Genomic DNA, 22,140 nt, shown 5'->3' with positions numbered 1-22,140 from the left:
GTGTTTTGTGATATTTTTATTTAAAAATTCCGAAAACTCTGTTGTTACCTCATCTCCTTTGACGTGTCCCGTGCTCTTGCTGTGGCCATTATAACCCATTATTAGCTTATCATACAATTAATAAACTAAAAAATATTTCAATAGTACATGGATAAATGTAGTTAATTAACGAAGGAAAAAGGAAAATACTAATATTTGTAATTTTAACAAAAATACTCACTTTTTTAGTAAAATTTTCGGCATATATTGGATTAAAAAAAATAGTTATAATAAAAAATCTTTTCTTATAACTTTTCGAGAAATTGTGTCCGCCGACTCAAAAAATTGAGCTAGAGATAAACGGGTTTAAAGCTTTATGTTGAAATTGACATGGCCTAGTGTGTGGAACTTCCAAAGGGCAATTTATTAGAATTTTACGCGGATCGATTTGGAGATGGATCGAATGGAGAATATTTAAAACATATTGTACTATTTAATAAGACAAATATTTTTTTTTTAATTTTGAAAACCCCTTAATAGTACGTAATAACTCAGAGAATTATTCAACTTCAATGAATCTGAACCTCATAAATTCTTTTGTATCAATCTTCAATTTTAACACTGATTTGCTTTAACCTCCATTCTGCAAATGGTTTATCAATTCCATCAGTTAGTGTTGCCTAGGCTAGAGCGGGTATATTATGTATTTCAAAAATGTTTAAATTATATTGGATGAAAGTTGCAAAACTCAGCAGTCAAACTAAATTTTAACCTACATATTTATTTTTCAGCTATTCAATAATCCACATAATTGAATTATTTATTATTTTACTTTAGGTAGAGTAATGTTTGGCTTGAAACGAAAAACAACGTGTAGGTGATGCAAAATACTGCTTGAAAAAAGAGAAGCTTTTATGTTTTTATTACCAAGCATTTTAAAATTACCATATTCGAGAACGCAAAGCTAAAAGCTGCAGACTCAATACAAAACGCGTTTCTAGATAAGTATGTACTATATCGCATTGAACTGAGCTGTGTAGGTAAAGCTCTGAAACTCGGGCTGACAGCAAAAGAAAACAAAAGTTTCGCTTTCATGTACGTGTATATAAAGCTGTCTTCACGCACACAAGTACATACCTTCCCATGTATGTATATGCTAAACGCGTAAGAAATACAATAAAATCAAGTTGATTGCTGCCTACACTTGTTGGTGCTTACACACACACAAAGGGCATATTTACTGTATATACGAGTATTTGTCATGTAGACGGAGCGACACAACGATCGTGCTTTCGGACTTGGTGCAGTGCATTGGTGTGGCAGCAGCTATTGGGAGGATAAGGGGGGTAGGCAGTACGAAGCCCACTCTGCTTTCTAAACGTAGCGATTTGTGCTGGTGCGCGGCCAAAAGCTGTTCCAGCCACCAACTGAACGATCAGTTCGCTTTGGGCATTGCTACGCGTTGGACGCGATCTTCGGAAAACATATTGAAATTTCTAAACGATAAACGAAACGACTGACACACAACCAACAACAAGACAAGGCATTAACAAATTAAAAAATAGAAACAGAAAAAAAAGAGAGGAAAATAAAAAACGAAAAGAAATAAAATAAAAAGCTAAAGCTAAAAAACGCTCAATACTTTTGTAGTGGTACTTTCGAATTCTGCGTTTGTGTGTTATGTGAATATATTTTTTTTATTGAAATAAAGTGTTTCTAGTGCTATTAATTTGGCTATTTAATATTAACTATAGTTTGCTTCTAACAATATTGCCCAGTTCACCGCGTTTTTTCGTCCGCTTTTTTTAATTTTGATTTATTTGTGAGCAACTTTAAACTCGTTTTTGTACACGTACGTCCAATTAGTAGGATAACATTAACTGTGATCGATAAAAGACATTACTTTTATAATATATTAAAATAAAAAACAAAATAAATCGAATTTCAACTATCTGCGAATTGACTACTTGCTAAAATGGTATCGAAAGGTAGCAAAAAAAAGCAGCAGCAAGTTAGTGTCAGCGGCAGCAGAAATGCTGCAAGCACAAGCACCTCCAGTTCCTCGACAACTGTACTGCATACTGCTGGCACGGAGGCAGCATCGAAAAGCTCGTCGGCGTTGGAAGTGACTACGACAGTGTCGCCTACGTGGACGAAGACCTCAGAGACACTGCAAAAATCGGAGTCTGCGGCGAGCAACAAATCGATGCTAGCAACCACACACTCTGGCACGCAGTCGCAATCGCAATCGAAGTTGTTCAAGAGCAGCAGTAGCAGCAGCAGTCACACTGAGTCGAGGTCAGAGCAACAGCAGCGACGCCAGCAAATTGAGCAACAGCAACAACAACAGCAGGAACAGCTGTACGAGATCGTCAGCGACACGGGTAGCATCTATGGCGGTGATTTAGCACCAGCCGCCTCCATAATGACTGACACATTGAAATCGACGAAAGCGTCATCCTCATCATCCTCATTTCAACAGAAATCGGAATACTATGAAGAGATCTCGAATGATTTTTCCAATGCTAAGATAATATCATCCATCGATCTGCTTGAGAGCGACAAAAAGGAACCTGTTTTTTCGGTGCCGATCGATGTCATTGAGATAGTTGGCAGCGGCAGTTCCAGCATAGGTAATTACAAAAAGGCTTACTCGTCCTCTTCCCAGTCACAAAGCGGTGTCATGACCAGCACGAGCAGCTCCAATTTCGCACAAACCGAGTCCACAAGCAGCAGCAGTAAGGTCGTTGAAGGTGGAATTACGATCACCGATATGTCCACTGCAAACACAAAGTCTATTTCGTCTACATCGAATACGGCAAAGTCGGGCAAAGTCACATCTACTAATGTGGAAATGACATCATCGTCAAACAAGTTTTTAACGAATGATGTGAACAACAGTAGCGCCGAAGTAAACAGCTATACAACGTATACGACGATTGATGGCCAAGCCATTAATGGTGCTACAACACCAGCAATAGCGCCGCTAATCACAGCGCCTGCAAAAACACAACAAACTTCAACCGCATTTACAAAAAGTACACACAGCGCAATCGATGACGACAGCCATGTCATTACCTCTAGCGCACACTCTGCATTTACAACTCAAGGTGATAGTACCTCACTGACCAAGGCAGAGAAAAACCTGAAGAGTGACGTAGTTGTTAGTGGTAGCAGCAAGCAATTAGCTTCCAATGTATCCAACAAATCGACGAAAAAGTCTTCTACAATAGAACAAAATATCTCTGAGCAAACAATTGAAGAAAGCTCACGGAAGCAAAGCAAGAGCACATCAAAGAAGGAGGTATACGATGTGAAAACTAAAAAATGGACAGTACTGAATGAAAAGACCGGCCATGGCGTTACAAACAAAAAGCAACCGACCATTGAGCGTTACGTTAGCCGTGAGTCGGACGGCACTTACAAAATAACGTATAAAAAAAAAATATTCGATCAGCGTGCGAACAAGTGGAAAATCGTCGAAGAGAAGACAGTGGATAGTGCTCATGACACTCATTACCCCGAAATAGTTGATGATGTCATCAATACGACGACCACAACATACACAACAAAAGTGTACGACACCAAGACCGGAGAGTGGAAAATCGTTGAAGAGAAATCGTTTGTGGACTCAAAAGCTTTCGTGCCAAATGACATTGTTCGTGAAATTGAAAAAGACAATACTGATGTGGCGAACATAACTACCACCACCGAAGTCACAAAGGTAATTAATTACGACAAAGTATTTAGAAATACATTAGGGAAAGCCTTTATTTTTTTTTATTTTAAAGAAAAATTATGAAAAATTTATACTTTTCGCAACAATATTTTAAATGCGTACGTACAGAAAATATAAAAAATCGTTTGTGTAAAATAGGGAAAATAAGAATAATACTTAAATAATAAATTCTAAAATCACAAATCACATTTCCCTATGTTTAAACGTTCAACAAGAAAATTAGCTTACTTTTAAAAAATTATAAAATTATCTCCAAGGAATCTATTATGTTTAGCTTAAGTACAATTTTAAAACTCATTTGTTGCAAGAATATAAGACAAGCGCAATATATTGCTTGCACTCAATCCTCGATAACTCGAACTTTTCAACCAGGGCATAATACAAAATTTAAAATTTTACTATGAGGGCGGAATTTTAAAATAGTCCCTATATCGTATGAAGGCCAACAAAAAATATGATAATACACTTAAGGGGTTATATACATTTAGAATTAAAAAAAAATCGATTTATTTTTATTTCATTTTCTTAATGTACATATATTTAAGAATACACACAGAAAATTTCATTTCGTTCCGGTGAATATTTTCAAAATTATAAGCAAATGAAAAATTTGAAAAGGCGTTTCAGAGTGCTTGGAAGTACAAGGTCCAAACTTTAAACGCGTTTTTCTCAAAATGAGGTTTTCAAAGTCGGTGACCGACATTACTCGAAAACGGCTAGACCGATTAGTCTCAAATTTTAACACGACCTTCTTAAATATATTTTTTAGTAGTTAATCGAAGATTTTTTCTCTCCGATAAATATTTTTTTTTTTTATAAACAATTTAAGGCCGAACTTTCGGTGAAAAATCGATTTTTTATTTTGAGAAACCGCCATTTTGTCAAAAAACTTTATTTTGCTTATTCCTTCGATTAATTACTAGATTTAACATTATTTTAACGAAATCTGTTAGGTTTTTTAATTTCGGATGATCCAGTTCCGAGATATAGTGGTCACCGCAAAACGTCTTTTTTGAGAGGAGCTCCTGGAGATCAGCTGTAGCTCTTTTTCAAATAAATATTTTTACTAGAACTAAGTCTTAAAATACAGTTAAAAGATACCATAATATGTGTATAAATTTTTGGATCAATAAATTAAAAATTTTTCTCAGAAAAAATTCTGGAAAATTCACTTTTTTTCGGCCGTCTAACTGTATATAACCCCTTAAGGATTGCATGAATCATGTAACAAAGGCATGGGATACAGACGTCAAGAGCCAAACAATAGCATATGCGAAGTAAATAAATAAAACTGTGTATAAATCAATATTTACCAGCTTTATGAAAAATTCTATGTTTTAATGAAATTTCTATAACTCGAAGTCTCTCTAACTCGAAGTTTTTTTGTGGATTATGGCGATTCGAGTTAGAGAAGTTTCACTGTATTTCATTTAAACAATCCAGGATATCAATGTTACATATTTAAACAGTAGTTTGTAAATTTTTAATTAAAAATTCTGAAAACTCAGGCGTTGGTACCTCATCTCCCTTGTCGACTCCAAAAATGCTCTTGCCGTGGTTCATCTAAATACAATAAACCAAAAATAGTTCGATAGTAAATGGATAAATTTAGTTAATGAATAAAAAAAAATCGGAAAATATTAAAATTTGAATTTTAGACAGAATTTTAACAAAAAAAAAATTTTTTTTTTTGGTAATTTGTTTCCCATATATTGGTACTATTTGCTATTTGTAATAAAAATATCCTTCATTCATTAACTAGAAAATGTTTTTTCAAAGAAGTGTTCAAAATTTGAACAAAATTGTTTCAAAACTTTTCGAGAAATTGTGTCCACCGACTAGAAAAATTGAGTTTTAATATAAACGCGTTTAAAGTTTTAAATTGAAACTGACGTGCCCTGGAGGGGCGGTACGTCCAAAGGTGTTATCTGTTAGAATTTTACTCAGATGGATTTTTGGATAATATTTTAAACATATTCGACTATTTGATAAGACAAAATTTGCGCTCTAATACCATATTCACAATAAAAAAGTAGTGAGTAGTAGTTATGAGAAAACACGAAAAGCCTACAACCTATGTACCTAATTTTTAATGAGTTGCCGAGAGACAACTTAAACATGTTGACGCAGCAAACAAGCGAAATAAAATATACTTATCTACGTACATACATACATATGCACATGTATACTTATCTGTACGCATATGTACATACATACATACATACAAATAGACCACATTTCAGATATTTATACATTCCATCGCGTGTTACTAAACCTGCTTTGAATTTAATCACTCACCTTGCCCATATACATACATACATAGTTATGTATGTATGTATATTAAAGATACTAAAAATACACACATACTCGTATATATGTACATTCAAACAAGCATCAGCTTTGAGTCACAACATCAATAATAAGCTTTTGGCTTTTTGGAATAAATTAGCAGGACAAACAAAACAAATTGTGAATAACAATATGTGTCAGGTATTCGGCGGTACTTAGTATAAGCAAATATTTTGGTGTTTATTTGGAGTTGAGTGAAAATGCATTTCAGCATTTGAATTCTCGCCGATTGATTACCAGCCTACGACTATCTAGCGGTCTTATAAGTCTTTCAGAGGTTAGTCAAAGTTTTACGAGAGTAAAATTGAATTCGATAGAATATTGCTGCTGGCAAAACAAAAATTACTTAGAGCGGAAGAGGAAGCAATTCATATTTAGTATTCAAAAGTTTTGAAATAAAAATAAAAAATAAATTAAAAATTTGTATCCAAAAAATATTTGAATTTATTTATATAAACTTCGGAGTTAGTGAAAGGAATTTATATCTAAGGTATTTATAATCGCATTTTGATTGTAATTTTTTGGAAAAACATATGGTGCTTGATTATAGAATCGTTATTTTTTTCTCGAAAGTTGATTTTTTGTAATTTTGGATAATATACATATGTTGAACTTAATGCAAATACTTTATGGGACTACATCAACTTACTATCAATTAAATACGAATTAGGAAAGCAATGAATTGTTCTATTGAGATCATTTAGGGAGTAAATTACTGTAACTAACTGCAAAATTGGGAGTCTGTATGGACGTGATATAATGCCGCAATTATTTAGTTTGAAATTGGTTTACTATTATTTTATCAACACACCACAGCTGATATCTTGAGATTTCAAGTTACTTCTGACTGACTCTCTCGTTCGAAATCTCAACGCGAGTCAACTGTGTAGGGGGGCTTGTTACTTCCAGCTATAGCAATTATTTATGTATATATATTTGGCGTAGGAACCGCTTTAAGCGATTATAGCCGAATCCACCAGAGCGCGCCACTCATTCCTCCTTTTTGCTTTTTGGCGCCAACTGGAAACACCAAGTGAAGCCAGGTCACTTTGCACTTGGTCTTTCCACCGGAGTGGAGGTCGTCCTCTTCCTCGGCTTCCTCCAGCGGGTACTGCATCGAATACTTTCAGAGCTGGAGTGTTTTCTTCCATCCGTACAACATGACCTAGCCAGCGTAGCCACTGTCTTTTTATTCGCTGAACTATGTCAATGTCGTCGTATAAATCGTACAGCTCATCGTTCCATCGTCTGCGGTATTCGCCGTTGCCAATGTTTAGAGGACCATAAATCTTACGCAAAACCTTTCTCTCGAAAGCCCCAAGAGTCGTCTCATCGGATGTTGTCATCGTCCACGCTTCAGCGCCATACATCAGGACGGGAATAATGAGCGACTTATAGAGTTTGATTTTGGTTCGTCGAGAGAGGACTTTACTTTTCAATTGCCTACTCAGTCCAAAGTAGCACCTGTTGGCAAGAGTGATTCTGCGTTGGATTTCAAGGCTGACATTGTTGGTGTTGTTAATGCTGGTTCCCAGATAAACGAAATTATCTACAACTTCAAAGTTATGACTGTCAACAGTGACGTGGGAGCCAAGACGCGAGTGCGCTGACTGTTTGTTTGATGACAGGAGATATTTCGTCTTGTCCTCATTCACCACCAGACCCATACGCTTCGCTTCTTTATCTAGTCTGGAAAACGCAGAACAAACGGCGCGGTTGTTGCTACCGATGATATCAATATCATCGGCATACGCCAGGAGCTGTATACTCTTGTAGAAGATTATACCCTCTCTATTTAGTTCTGCAGCTCGTATTATTTTATCCAGCAATAGATTGAAGAAGTCTCACGATAGTGAGTCACCCTGTCTGAAGCCTCGTTTGGTATCGAACGGCTCGGAGAGGTCCTTCCCGATCCTGACGGAGCTTTTGGTGTTGCTCAACGTCAGCTTACATAGCCGTATTAGTTTTGCAGGGATACCAAATTCAGACATCGCGGCATAAAGGCAGCTCCTTTTCGTGCTATCGAAGGTAGCTTTAAAATCGATAAAAAGATGGTGAGTATCGATTCTTCTCTCTCGGGTCTTTTCCAAGATTTGGCGCATGGTGAATATCTGGTCCATTGTAGATTTTCCAGGTCCAAAGCCACACTGATAAGGTCCAATCAGTTCGTTGACGGTGGGCTTTAGTCTTTCACACAATATGCTCGACAAAACCTTATATGCGATATTGAGGAGACTTATACCACGGTAGTTGGCGCAGATTGTGGGGTCTCCCTTCTTATGGATTGGGCAGAGCACACTAAGATTCCAATCGTCAGGCATGCTTTATTCCGACCATATTCTGCAAGAAGCAGATGCATGCACCTTATCAGTTCTTCGCCGCCGTATTTGAATAGCTCGGCCGGTAATCCATCGGCCCCCGCCGCTTTGTTGTTCTTCAAGCGGGTAATTGCTATTCGAATTTCTTCATGGTCGGGTAATGGAACATCTATTCCATCGTCATCGATTGGGGAATCGGGTTCGCCATTTCCTGGTGTTGTACTTTCACTGCCATTCAGCAGGTCGGAGAAGTGTTCCCTCCATAATCCCAGTATGCTCTGGACATCCGTTACCAGATTACCTCCTCGGTCCCTACATGATAATGCTCCGGTCTTGAAACCTTCTGTAAATCGCCTCATCTTTTCATAAAATTTTCGAGCATTACCCATGTCGGCCAGCTTTTCAAGCTTTTCATACTCACGCATTTCGGCCTCTTTCTTTTTACGTCTGCAAATGCGTCTCGCTTCCCTCTTCAGTTCTCGATATCTATCCCACCCCGAACGTGTTGTGGGTATGAAAAAACCTTCCGTTAAAAAGCAATCAGCTCTTTGGACAGCAACTCATTCAATTATACAAGTACAATTTAGATGAATAGTGTCACAATTCAAAAAAGTCGATTTTTCAGGAGAGCGCTTTAAAGTTTTCAATTATCAATTATCTCTTACTTATCAAATATAGAAAAACTCCATACGTTTATTGAATAAACTACCCAAGAAAAATTTAGATTTGTGCAAAATTTTTTTTTTTGTAAATCTCAAAAAAAAAAAAACAATAGCTTAATTCTGAGTATGCAGTTATGTTTATTAATGCTTTATTTCTGTTTGCCGCACAAAAAATTGTCGACAACACTTTGCTCATAGTACGGTTATTATAAGTCCACTATGCAAATCGGGTCGCTTCATAGCAAATAGGTATATGTGCAAAACGATTTATTTGTTTGTACCACTAACGAGGATGTAAGCAACAATTTAAAAATAATTATATGTATATAAAAACAACAACTAACTTTCATTTGAGCTAAAAATGCCACCTGGAACCGAATTTCGTCTGAGGAACAGATCAAGATTGAGATTATTAACAAAGATGTTTTAAAAATATATGTAAATACTGCTGAAGTAATGTGGCATCGAAAAACCATACGAGACTTTTTAGAAAACCTCGAGGAATACAAAAAACATAAGCGTACTTTACCGAAATCTTCGATAAATGAACGCGCCAAATGTCTTATTCGCAAGTTGGAAACTCAGGACATGATGAGTTGCTCCAAATTAAAGCGGAATTTAGTCTATAAGTGCCAAGACAACGTGTACAACAAATTTTGAGAGGAAACTTAAGACTTAAATATTCAAATTCTAAGAAGTAGAGTTTCAAATGATGTGGGCTGCTCTTAGCGTCAAAAAGAAGTCTCCCATTTGCCTTGTTCCAAGTCGTATGAAAGCTAAATATATATGGAATTGCTGGACACCGAACTTATCATGTTTGCTAAGGCATATCATGGCGACAACTGGGTGTTCCAGCAGGATAACGTACTTATCCACGTCGCAGGGTATACTATAGCCTTTTTTGAGTCGCGTAATATTCCCTAACTTCGGTGTCTGTCATTAAGTCTAGATCTGAATTCAATAGAGAATTTATGGGACATACTTTCCGCAACATTTTTTAGCTGAACAAAGCAGTATGGCAGCTAAAACAAGCCATTGAGGAGGGTTGGGCGAAGATAAACGTTTCAGTACTGTAAAAGTTTGCCAATTTTATAACAAATTGGCTAAAACTTTTGAAAAATAAGAACGTGGGCCCAATTTCATATTAATAAATCGAAAACAAATCATTCAAATTGTTTACATATTTAAAAGTTAATATTTAACTAAAATTGTTTTTCTTTAAATATCACTTACTAACATCTAACAAAAAAAAATCAAACATGAAAAAAATATGAAAAGGTTGAAGGCACAAATATCAATTTTCCCGAGGTAGTATATTTAGTAAAATGCTGAGCATAAGTGGGCTAAAAATAGTGCACTAAAGCTTTTTCTTAGGCATAAACATGCCCCTTTTTTTATGTCGCTATTCGTGAAAAATGTACATCAATTTAGCCATAGGTTAAATGTGCCGTTATTGCTGAAAAAGAAAACATGAAAAATTTAATTCCCTTTTCACAAATATCGTTCTAACACAAAATATGTAGGTCTTTCTGAAAAAAAAACATACCTAATTCTGGTACAACTGAGATGTTTTGTTGTTTTGGTTAAAAAATAATGCAACATAACAAGTTGAATAACGTCACATTCTTATTACATCTTTGCATCTGAATGAGATTTTTATACAATATAGACGATTGCCAACATTTCTGAATACTCAACTCAAAAATCGGGGTTTTTGAGTTTTGACACTATGAGATATATGTATGTGGTTGCCAAAGGTGTAAACTCCAATATTATTTTTATATTCCAGTATGCATCTAAATTTATATGAATGTTTGGTATATATTTGAATGTAGTTCGTTTAGTTATTATGTACTTATTATTTCCGGCTGATTTAATGCCAAATTATTTGAGACGTTAAGTTAAAAGTACTGAGATGAAAATACTATACCATAATATACCATATGTACATAATATGTAATATGAATTGTCCGGCACAAATTTTGGTGAAGAACGTGTAAAGGATACATATTTAATTCTTCGAATTAGGGTTGTATTTTTGGGTTGTTTACTAAGTTTCATAGAGAAAATGTTCTTATTGTATCCTATATATGTATGTACATAATCATTATAAGCATGGTTCAAGGCGAAGTTTTAGGCCGATGTAAATCTTATTTTTTATTACCCACACGTAAATTCCCTTCAAATATATATTATAATAATTATTATGTTATAAATAATTAATTTATAATTTCGTATTTCGTAATATTTCAGATATTTGATGCTAGCTTGAATGATTGGCGAGTCCTAGATGAGAAAACGCATACCGATGTGATTGAGAGGATCGTTGAAACGCCCAAAAAGACAATATATGTTGACGAATTTGTAGAAATCGAAAAAAATGTGGCGATAACTGAAGATAGTGAAAACATAACCAATGAACGCACTAATACTTCAAAACGCAAGGATATCATCAAGAATATCTACGATGAAGTTGACGAAGTTAAGAGAGAAAAGCTGACTTCTAGCGACTCAAGAATCGTAAGACACATAGCTATTTGTTTACATATGAACAATATATTACTAATATTTCTTTTCTAGCGTGGAGTCGATAAAAAGGATACGTTTGGATCAAAGCACACCGAAATGTGCATATGCGAAATCTGTACTTGTGGGTAAGTAATATCCGTTCCTCCTTTATTAGAAGCGTCGGTTTGTTATAATGGATATAAATTAATATTTCATTATTATATTTGATTTGAAGATTTTGTAAGCCTAGATTTATGAACAAATTTACTCATTTCAGTCGACATCATTGCGCCTCAAGCGTTAAGAAGACGGATGCTATTATAGAGACTATAGGTAATGCGGAATAAAAATAAAATAAATTTTGTTTGGATTACTGAAGAAAGTTTTTTCAATTATAGATTTGCTCGATGAATCTCAAACACGAATACGTTCTAATACTTGGTCTAAACAGGATTTTGAAGAATCCCGTTTAAAACTCTTGTATGATATTGATGAACAAGCCACTTTAATAAAACCAGTGGACAATTTAAAACCTGAGGGCGAATTTTTAGTTCCCGAGAAAATTCCATTCCAGCCGGCCGAAAGGATGGAGCGCATAACTAGAACAGACAACCTGCGCACTGAAGGTGAAATGACATTTACAGAAAAAGAGGAATACCAATACGTAACCAGGCCCACCGCAGTTAAACCGGTTGATAATCTAAAATCTGAAGGTGAATTTTACACCCCTGACAAACCAGGCTATCAACCATCGGAACGCCCAATACAAAAGAAGCCAGTGGATAATCTTCGACCTGAAGGTGAATTTACTGTTCCTGAAAAGATCTCTTACGAACCAGTCGAACAGACAACACGTATAATAAGAAAAGACAATCTCAAAACAGAAGGAGAAATGACATTTGACGTAAAAGAGGAATACATATTTGTGAATAGACCAGAACAAATTAAACCAACAGATAATCTCAAACCAGAAGGTGAGTTTTATACTCCGGAAAGACTAGGATTCAGACCTGCGGAACGTCCAACTCAGAAGAAGCCAGAAGACAATTTGAGACCAGATGGAGAATTCTATAAACCAGAAACAATAACGTTTCAACCTGGTGAACGTCCAACACAAGTTAGACCAGAGGACAACCTTCGACCTGAGGGTGAATTCTACGCTCCTGAAAAACCGGGTTATCGGCCAGCAGAACGTCCAATTCAGAAACGACCTGAAGATAACTTGAGGCCAGAAGGTGAGTTCTATTCACCAGAAAAACCCAAATTCGAACCAGGAGATCGTCCTACACAAGTAAGACATGCTGACAATTTGCGACCAGAAGGCGAGTTTTACACTCCGGAAAAACCTGGGTTTAGACCAGCTGAACGCCCCACTCAGAAAAAGCCAGAAGATAACTTAAAACCGGAAGGAGAATTCTATGCTCCCGAAAAGACAAAGTTCCAAGCAGGAGAACGTCCCACACAAGTTAGACCAGAGGATAACCTTCGACCTGAGGGTGAATTCTATACTCCTGAAAAACCTGGGTTCAGGCCTGCTGAACGTCCAACTCAGAAGAAGCCAGAAGACAATTTGAGATCAGAAGGAGAATTCTATGCACCAGAGAAGACAAAGTTCCAACCAGGAGAACGTCCCACACAAGTTAGACCAGAGGACAACCTTCGACCTGAGGGTGAATTTTACACTCCAGATAAACCGGCATATCGGTCAGCAGAACGTCCCACACAAGTACGACACGCTGACAATTTGCGACCAGAAGGTGAGTTTTACACTCCGGAAAAACCTGGGTTCAGGCCTGCTGAACGTCCAACTCAGAAGAAACCAGAAGACAATTTGAGACCAGAAGGAGAATTTTATGCACCAGAGAAGACAAAGTTTCAACCAGGAGAGCGACCAACACAAGTTAGACCAGAGGACAACCTTCGACCTGAGGGTGAATTCTACACTCCTGAAAAACCTGGGTATAAGCCTGCCGAACGTCCCACCCAAAAGAAACCAGAAGACAACTTGAAACCTGAAGGAGAGTTTACTGTACCGGAGAGAGAATCGTATAAACCTGCCGAAAAAGTTGAACGTATAATTAGGAAAGATAACTTGCGCACAGAAGGTGAAATGACTTTCGAAACAAAAGAAAAATACCAATATGTTAGTAGGCCCGAACAAGTGAAACCCACCGACAATCTAAAGCCAGAAGGCGAATTTTATACTCCCGAGAAACTAGGCTTCACACCGGCAGAACGGCCAATTCAGAAACGACCAGAAGATAATTTGAGACCGGAAGGTGAATTCTACTCAACTGAAAACCCCAAATTCCAACCTGGAGAACGTCCCACACAAGTACGACACGCTGACAATTTGCGACCAGAAGGCGAGTTTTACACTCCCGAAAAACCTGGGTTTAGACCAGCAGAACGCCCCACTCAAAAGAAGCCAGACGACAACTTAAGACCGGAAGGAGAATTTTATGCACCAGAAAAGACAAAATTCCAACCAGGAGAACGTCCCACACAAATTAGACCAGAGGATAACCTTCGACCTGAGGGTGAATTCTACACTCCTGAAAAACCTGGGTATAAGCCTGCTGAACGTCCCACCCAAAAGAAACCAGAAGACAACTTGAAACCTGAAGGAGAGTTTACTGTACCGGAGAGAGAATCGTATAAACCTGCCGAAAAAGTTGAACGTATAATTAGGAAAGATAACTTGCGCACAGAAGGTGAAATGACTTTCGAAACAAAAGAAAAATACCAATATGTTAGTAGGCCCGAACAAGTGAAACCCACCGACAACCTAAAGCCAGAAGGCGAATTTTATACTCCCGAGAAACTAGGCTTCACACCGGCAGAACGTCCAATTCAGAAACGACCAGAAGATAATTTGAGGCCGGAAGGTGAATTCTACTCACCAGAGAAACCCAAATTCCAACCTGGAGAGCGTCCGACACAAGTACGACACGCCGACAATTTGCGACCAGAAGGCGAGTTTTACACTCCGGAAAAACCTGGCTTTAGACCAGCTGAACGCCCCACTCAGAAAAAGCCAGAAGATAACTTAAAACCGGAAGGAGAATTCTATGCTCCCGAAAAGAAAAAGTTCCAACCAGGAGAACGTCCCACACAAGTTAAACCAGAGGACAACCTTCGACCTGAGGGTGAATTCTATACTCCTGAAAAACCTGGCTTTAGGCCTGCTGAACGTCCAATTCAGAAGAAGCCAGAAGACAATTTGAGACCAGAAGGAGAATTTTATGCACCAGAAAAGACACAGTTCCAACCAGGAGAGCGGCCAACACAAGTTAGACCAGAAGACAACCTTCGACCTGAGGGTGAATTCTACACTCCTGAAAAACCGGGCTATCGGCCAGCAGAACGTCCCACACAAGTCCGACACGCTGACAATTTGCGACCAGAAGGTGAGTTTTACACTCCGGAAAAACCTGGGTTCATGCCTGCTGATCGTCCAACTCAGAAGAAGCCAGAAGACAATTTGAGACCAGAAGGAGAATTCTATGCACCAGAAAAGATAAAGTTCCAACCAGGAGAACGTCCCACACAAGTTAGACCAGAGGACAACCTTCGACCTGAGGGTGAATTCTATACTCCTGAAAAACCTGGCTTTAGGCCAGCTGAACGTCCAATTCAGAAGAAGCCAGAAGACAATTTGAGACCAGAAGGAGAATTTTATGCACCAGAAAAGACACAGTTCCAACCAGGAGAGCGGCCAACACAAGTTAGACCAGAAGACAACCTTCGACCTGAGGGTGAATTCTACACTCCTGAAAAACCGGGTTATCGGCCAGCAGAACGTCCAATTCAGAAACGACCAGAAGATAATTTGAGACCGGAAGGTGAATTCTACTCACCTGAAAAACCCAAATTCCAACCTGGAGAACGTCCCACACAAGTACGACACGCTGACAATTTGCGACCAGAAGGCGAGTTTTACACTCCCGAAAAACCTGGGTTTAGGCCAGCAGAACGCCCCACTCAGAAGAAACCAGAAGACAACTTGAAACCTGAAGGAGAGTTTACTGTACCGGAGAGAGAATCGTATAAACCTGCCGAAAAAGTTGAACGTATAATTAGGAAAGATAACTTGCGCACAGAAGGTGAAATGACTTTCGAAACAAAAGAAAAATACCAATATGTTAGTAGGCCCGAACAAGTGAAACCCACCGACAACCTAAAGCCAGAAGGCGAATTTTATACTCCCGAGAAACTAGGCTTCACACCGGCAGAACGTCCAATTCAGAAACGACCAGAAGATAATTTGAGGCCGGAAGGTGAATTCTACTCACCAGAGAAACCCAAATTCCAACCTGGAGAGCGTCCGACACAAGTACGACACGCCGACAATTTGCGACCAGAAGGCGAGTTTTACACTCCGGAAAAACCTGGCTTTAGACCAGCTGAACGCCCCACTCAGAAAAAGCCAGAAGATAACTTAAAACCGGAAGGAGAATTCTATGCTCCCGAAAAGAAAAAGTTCCAACCAGGAGAACGTCCCACACAAGTTAGACCAGAGGACAACCTTCGACCTGAGGGTGAATTCTATACTCCTGAAAAACCTGGCTTTAGGCCAGCTGAACGTCCAATTCAGAAGAAGCCAGAAGACAATTTGAGACCAGAAGGAGAATTTTATGCACCAGAAAAGACACAGTTCCAACCAGGAGAGCGGCCAACACAAGTTAGACCAGAAGACAACCTTCGACCTGAGGGTGAATTCTACACTCCTGAAAAACCGGGTTATCGGCCAGCAGAACGTCCAATTCAGAAACGACCAGAAGATAATTTGAGACCGGAAGGTGAATTCTACTCACCTGAAAAACCCAAATTCCAACCTGGAGAACGTCCCACACAAGTACGACACGCTGACAATTTGCGACCAGAAGGCGAGTTTTACAATCCGGAAAAACCTGGCTTTAGACCAGCTGAACGCCCCACTCAGAAAAAGCCAGAAGATAACTTAAAACCGGAAGGAGAATTCTATGCTCCCGAAAAGAAAAAGTTCCAACCAGGAGAACGTCCCACACAAGTTAGACCAGAGGACAACCTTCGACCTGAGGGTGAATTCTATACTCCTGAAAAACCTGGCTTTAGGCCAGCTGAACGTCCAATTCAGAAGAAGCCAGAAGACAATTTGAGACCAGAAGGAGAATTTTATGCACCAGAAAAGACACAGTTCCAACCAGGAGAGCGGCCAACACAAGTTAGACCAGAAGACAACCTTCGACCTGAGGGTGAATTCTACACTCCTGAAAAACCGGGTTATCGGCCAGCAGAACGTCCAATTCAGAAACGACCAGAAGATAATTTGAGGCCGGAAGGTGAATTCTACTCACCAGAGAAACCCAAATTCCAACCAGGAGAACGTCCCACACAAGTACGACACGCTGACAATTTGCGACCTGAAGGCGAGTTTTACACTCCCGAAAAACCTGAATTCAGGCCTGCTGATCGTCCAACTCAGAAGAAGCCAGAAGACAATTTGAGACCAGAAGGAGAATTCTATGCACCAGAAAAGACAAATTTTCAACCAGGAGAACGTCCCACACAAGTTAAACCAGAGGACAACCTTCGACCTGAGGGTGAATTCTATACTCCCGAAAAACCTGGGTTCAGGCCTGCTGATCGTCCAACTCAGAAGAAGCCATTAGACAATTTGAGACCAGAAGGAAAATTCTATGCACCAGAAAAGACAAAGTTCCAACCAGGAGAGCGGCCAACACAAGTTAGACCAGAAGACAACCTTCGACCTGAGGGTGAATTCTACACTCCTGAAAAACAGGGTTATCGGCCAGCAGAACGTCCAATTCAGAAACGACCAGAAGATAATTTGAGGCCGGAAGGTGAATTCTACTCACCAGAGAAACCCAAATTCCAACCTGGAGAGCGTCCGTCACAAGTGCGACACGCTGACAATTTGCGACCAGAAGGCGAGTTTTACACTCCGGAAAAACCTATGTTTAGACCAGCTGAACGTCCCACTCAGAAAAAGCCAGAAGATAACTTGAAACCGGAAGGAGAATTCCATGCTCCCGAAAAGATAAAGTTCCAACCTGGAGAACGTCCTACACAAGTTAGACCAGAGGATAACCTTCGACCTGAGGGTGAATTTTACTCTCCTGAAAAACCGGGTTATCGGCCGGCAGAACGACCCACACAAGTACGACACGCTGACAATTTACGACCAGAAGGCGAGTTTTACACTCCAGAAAAACCCGGGTTTAGTCCAGCTGAACGCCCCACTCAGAAGAAACCAGAAGACAACTTAAGACCGGAAGGAGAATTCTATAAACCCGAGAAATCCATATATCGACCAGCTGAGCGTCCAACCCAAAAGAAACCTGAGGACAATTTGAAACCGGAAGGAGAGTTTACTGTACCAGAGAGAGAATCGTATAAACCTGCAGAAAAAGTTGAACGTATAATTAGGAAAGATAACTTGCGCACAGAAGGTGAAATGACTTTCGAAACAAGAGAAGAATACCGATTTGTCAATAGGCCCAAACAAGTGAAACCCACCGATAATCTAAAATCAGAAGGGGAATTTTATACCCCCGAGAAACCAGGTTTCACACCGGCAGAGCGTCCAATACAGAAGCGACCAGAAGACAATTTACGTCCAGAAGGTGATTTCACTGTTCCCGAAAAAGAAATCTATAAACCTGCGGAAAAAACTGTACGTGTAGTAAGAAAAGACAATCTACGTTCAGAAGGAGAAATGATTTTTGAAGCGAAAGAAGAATATCAGTTTGTAAACAGACCTGACCAAGTCAAACCGATAGATAATCTTAAAACGGAAGGAGAATTCTATACACCAGAAAAGCCTGGTTTTAAGCCTGCGGAAAGAGCTGAACGTATTATTAGGAAAGATAATTTGCGATCTGAGGGCGAGATGACTTTTGAAACAAAAGAGGAATATAAATTTGTCATTAGGCCAGAACAAGTGAAACCCACTGATAATCTAAAACCGGAGGGCGATTTCTATGCTCCGGAAAAAGCGAGGTATCAACCAGCTGAGAAACCATTGGTTATTAGACATGAAGATAATTTGAAACCGGAAGGGGAGTTTTATGCACCAGAAAAACCGAAATTCCAACCGGGAGAGCGTCCATCACAAGTAAAGCATGTAGACAATCTACGGCCAGAGGGAGAATTTTATACACCAGAGAAACCTGGGTATAAACCAGCCGAACGCCCAAAACAGAAACGACCGGAGGATAATTTGAAGCCTGAAGGCGAATTCTATTCTCCAGAAAAGCCCAAATTCCAACCGGGAGAGCGTCCGACACAGGTAAAGCATTTAGACAATCTACGGCCAGAGGGAGAATTTTATACACCAGAGAAACCTGGGTATAAACCAGCCGAACGCCCAAAACAGAAACGACCGGAGGATAATTTGAAGCCTGAAGGCGAATTCTATTCTCCAGAAAAGCCCAAATTCCAACCGGGAGAGCGTCCGACACAGGTAAAGCATTTAGACAATCTACGGCCAGAGGGAGAATTTTATACACCAGAGAAACCTGGGTATAAACCAGCCGAACGCCCAAAACAGAAACGACCGGAGGATAATTTGAAGCCCGAAGGAGAATTTTATTCTCCCGAGAAACCCAAATTCCAACCCGTAGAGCGTCCAGCACAAGTAAAGCATGCAGACAACCTGCGACCTGAAGGAGATTTGTATACACCAGAGAAACCTGGTTTTAAGCCTGCGGAAAGAGCTGAACGTATTATTAGGAAAGATAATTTGCGATCTGAGGGCGAGATGATTTTTAAAACAAAAGAAGAATATAAATTTGTAATCAGACCTGAACAAGTGAAGCCTACTGACAATTTGAAGGCTGAAGGGGAATTCTATTCCCCAGAAAAGCCCAAATTCCAACCGGGAGAGCGCCCGACACAAGTAAAACATGTAGACAATCTACGGCCGGAGGGAGAATTTTATACACCAGATAAACCTGGGTATAAACCAGCCGAACGCCCCACACAGAAACGACCGGAGGATAATTTGAAACCTGAAGGAGAATTCTATTCTCCAGAAAAGCCGAAATTCCAACCGGGAGAGCGTCCGACACAAGTTAAACATGCAGACAACCTGCGACCTGAAGGAGAGTTTTATACACCAGTTAAACCTGGGTATAAACCAGCCGATCGGCCTGTTCAGAAAAAGCCCCAAGATAACCTTAAGCCAGAGGGTGAAATTATTCTACCAGAAAAAACGGCATTTAGACCGGCTGAAAAAAGTGAGCGCATTATAAGAAAGGATAACCTTCGTACAGAAGGAGAAATTATATTCAGTGAAAAAAAGAAGTATGAGTTTGTTGAAAAGCCGGACCAAATAAAACCTATAGATAACTTGAAACCTGAAGGAGAATTTTATAAGGTAGAGAAGCCTTCATACAAGCCGGGTGAACGGCCGGTTGTAAAAAAACCCAAAGACAATTTAAGGGTGGAGGGTGAATTTACCGTACCCGAGAAAACATCGTTTAAGCCAGCTGAGAAAACAAAACGCATCTTCAGGAAAGATAATTTGCATGTGGAAGGAGAAATGAGTTTTTCAGAGAAAAAGCAATATCAATATGTGAATAGACCTGATAAAGTTGTACCCTCTGATAACTTGAAACCGGAGGGTGAATTTTACACTCCCGACAAACCTGGATATAAACCGGCTGAAACAGTGAGACGAGTCATTCACAAAGATAATTTGAGAATGGAGGGGGATATGACCTTTACAGAAACGGAGAAACACGTCAGTGTTAAGAGACCGGAAAAGATTGTGCCACGTAACAATCTTAAACCTGAAGGAGATTTTTACACTAAGGAAAAACCACAATATCAGCCGGCAGAGCGACCAAAACAAGTAAAACCGGAAGATAATCTTAAACCAGAAGGGCAGATGTATATTTCATCTACTGATAGAACCGATTCTAAACATTTGAAAACCACTGCTGAAAAAGTGGTTGTAAAACGTCCAGTAGACAATCTTAAACTTGAGGGTACTCTCCAGGTTTCCAGAAGAGATGACTATAATGCAAAGCAAAGTTCACGATTAGACACCAATAAAGTAGTACAGAAGACTGTCCGTTCGAAATATTCGCATAATAAATCATCTATAACTCTTGGGGAGGATACTGCCATTTTAAAGACGACCAATCAAATGAGTTTTGTATCTGGCAAACAAACAATTCCTGCCTCAAATGCGAGTTCGGAAAAGCCCGTTGACGGGTTAGTTGTAGTATCCACGAAAAGGGTAACTACAGTAATAGGTGGTCGGGTTAAGAAGGAACCTGAAACAGAATATGTTAAACGACAAGAGAGAGTGAATGTCATTGAAAACGTTGCCAAGACCAATAATGTTAAGAATATTGTAAATGTCGAAAATAAACACGATGAGGCAATATCTATGACGGAAAATCGCATTAGAAAGGAAAATAAAATGATTGATACTCGCACAAATGCTTCTAAAGAGTCTACGTCAACACAATACAGAACTAATAAAGTTGGCAACTCATCCGAAAGAGTATTATCGAGTTCAACAATGGGACATGTCACGGGTCAGACACTCTCCACGCAATGTAAGTTTGTCCCTGTGGAGAGCTCATCAGCGAATTTGAATACTGTTGCATCGGCTAGAAATAGTTCAGATCAAATACATTCCACACAACAAAAGTCCTCAGCCGTTGAAACTGCCTCAACCAAAACAACGTCAAGCTCTTCAGCTGCTACAATGTCCAAACATTTTCACCATCGAAGAAGCGACTTCACTGCCGACACAAACGTTACAAACTCAGTATTTCATCGGAAAACTATTTCCAACGATTCCAATCAGATAGGCAGTGTTACTTCGAATGGTAAAATTCATCGCAAGAGTATTTTAAACTTGCACGAGGAGCCATCAAGTTCGGTTTTCCCCAGTGAACGTCAAAGTTACAGCAGTATTCATAGACAGAGTAGAGAACAACAAGATAACAATAATTCATTTTTGTCAAGTGAACGTCGTCAACATAACATCCTCAGCCAATCTCAGAATAGAGACCAGACTTCGAAGTCCTGCAGTGTTCATAAAACATCGTCTTCCAGTGGTATAGAATTTCCATCGTACAGCAAACATTCCGAAAGAACTGTATCCCGTAGAAACGTGAACCAATCATCCATTTCTTTCGGTATGGACGGAGCTTCGTCTACAACTCTATATCGTAGTGAATATAAAACGGTTCCATCTACAACTTGTGCTATACACAAAATCAAAGAAGGTGCATTCCAACATACAAGAAATACGAACGAACATAAATTTTTTAAAACCGTTAAGAACTAAATAATTAACCCACACACAATTTTGAAACGCATGCGCCGACATGCAAATGTTTTATCTCTAATATTATATGTAAATATTAAGCATGCATAATTGCCACATACAAGTATATATACATATGTATTTAATAATAAATTCTACAATTATACATACATAAAATTTAACATCCACATTTTTCGAGTTTAATATATAACTATGGAATTGAGAAAATAACGGTAAGATACTCTCTTCTTCAAAGATCTATGTACATAGAATAGCTTTAATGCCATTCAA

At 39.0% G+C, this 22,140-nt stretch overlaps 1 protein-coding gene across 1 annotated transcript; it reads left to right on the top strand.

Moving 5' to 3' along the window:
* The first annotated feature begins 1,433 nt into the window (after positions 1–1,433).
* Positions 1,434–22,039, top strand: LOC105217498 (uncharacterized). Its single transcript, XM_054234751.1, has 5 exons — positions 1,434–3,703; positions 11,301–11,567; positions 11,628–11,701; positions 11,833–11,888; positions 11,954–22,039. The coding sequence occupies exons 1-5, from the start codon at positions 1,955–1,957 to the stop codon at positions 21,868–21,870; spliced, it is 12,063 nt and encodes a 4,020-aa protein (XP_054090726.1). The 5' UTR covers positions 1,434–1,954; the 3' UTR covers positions 21,871–22,039.
* The last annotated feature ends 101 nt before the right edge of the window (positions 22,040–22,140 follow it).

This window comes from Zeugodacus cucurbitae, chromosome 6, assembly GCF_028554725.1.
Source record: "Zeugodacus cucurbitae isolate PBARC_wt_2022May chromosome 6, idZeuCucr1.2, whole genome shotgun sequence".
In the NCBI taxonomy this organism is placed as follows: domain Eukaryota; kingdom Metazoa; phylum Arthropoda; class Insecta; order Diptera; family Tephritidae; genus Zeugodacus; species Zeugodacus cucurbitae.
This window is presented reverse-complemented; position numbering and strand designations above follow the sequence as displayed.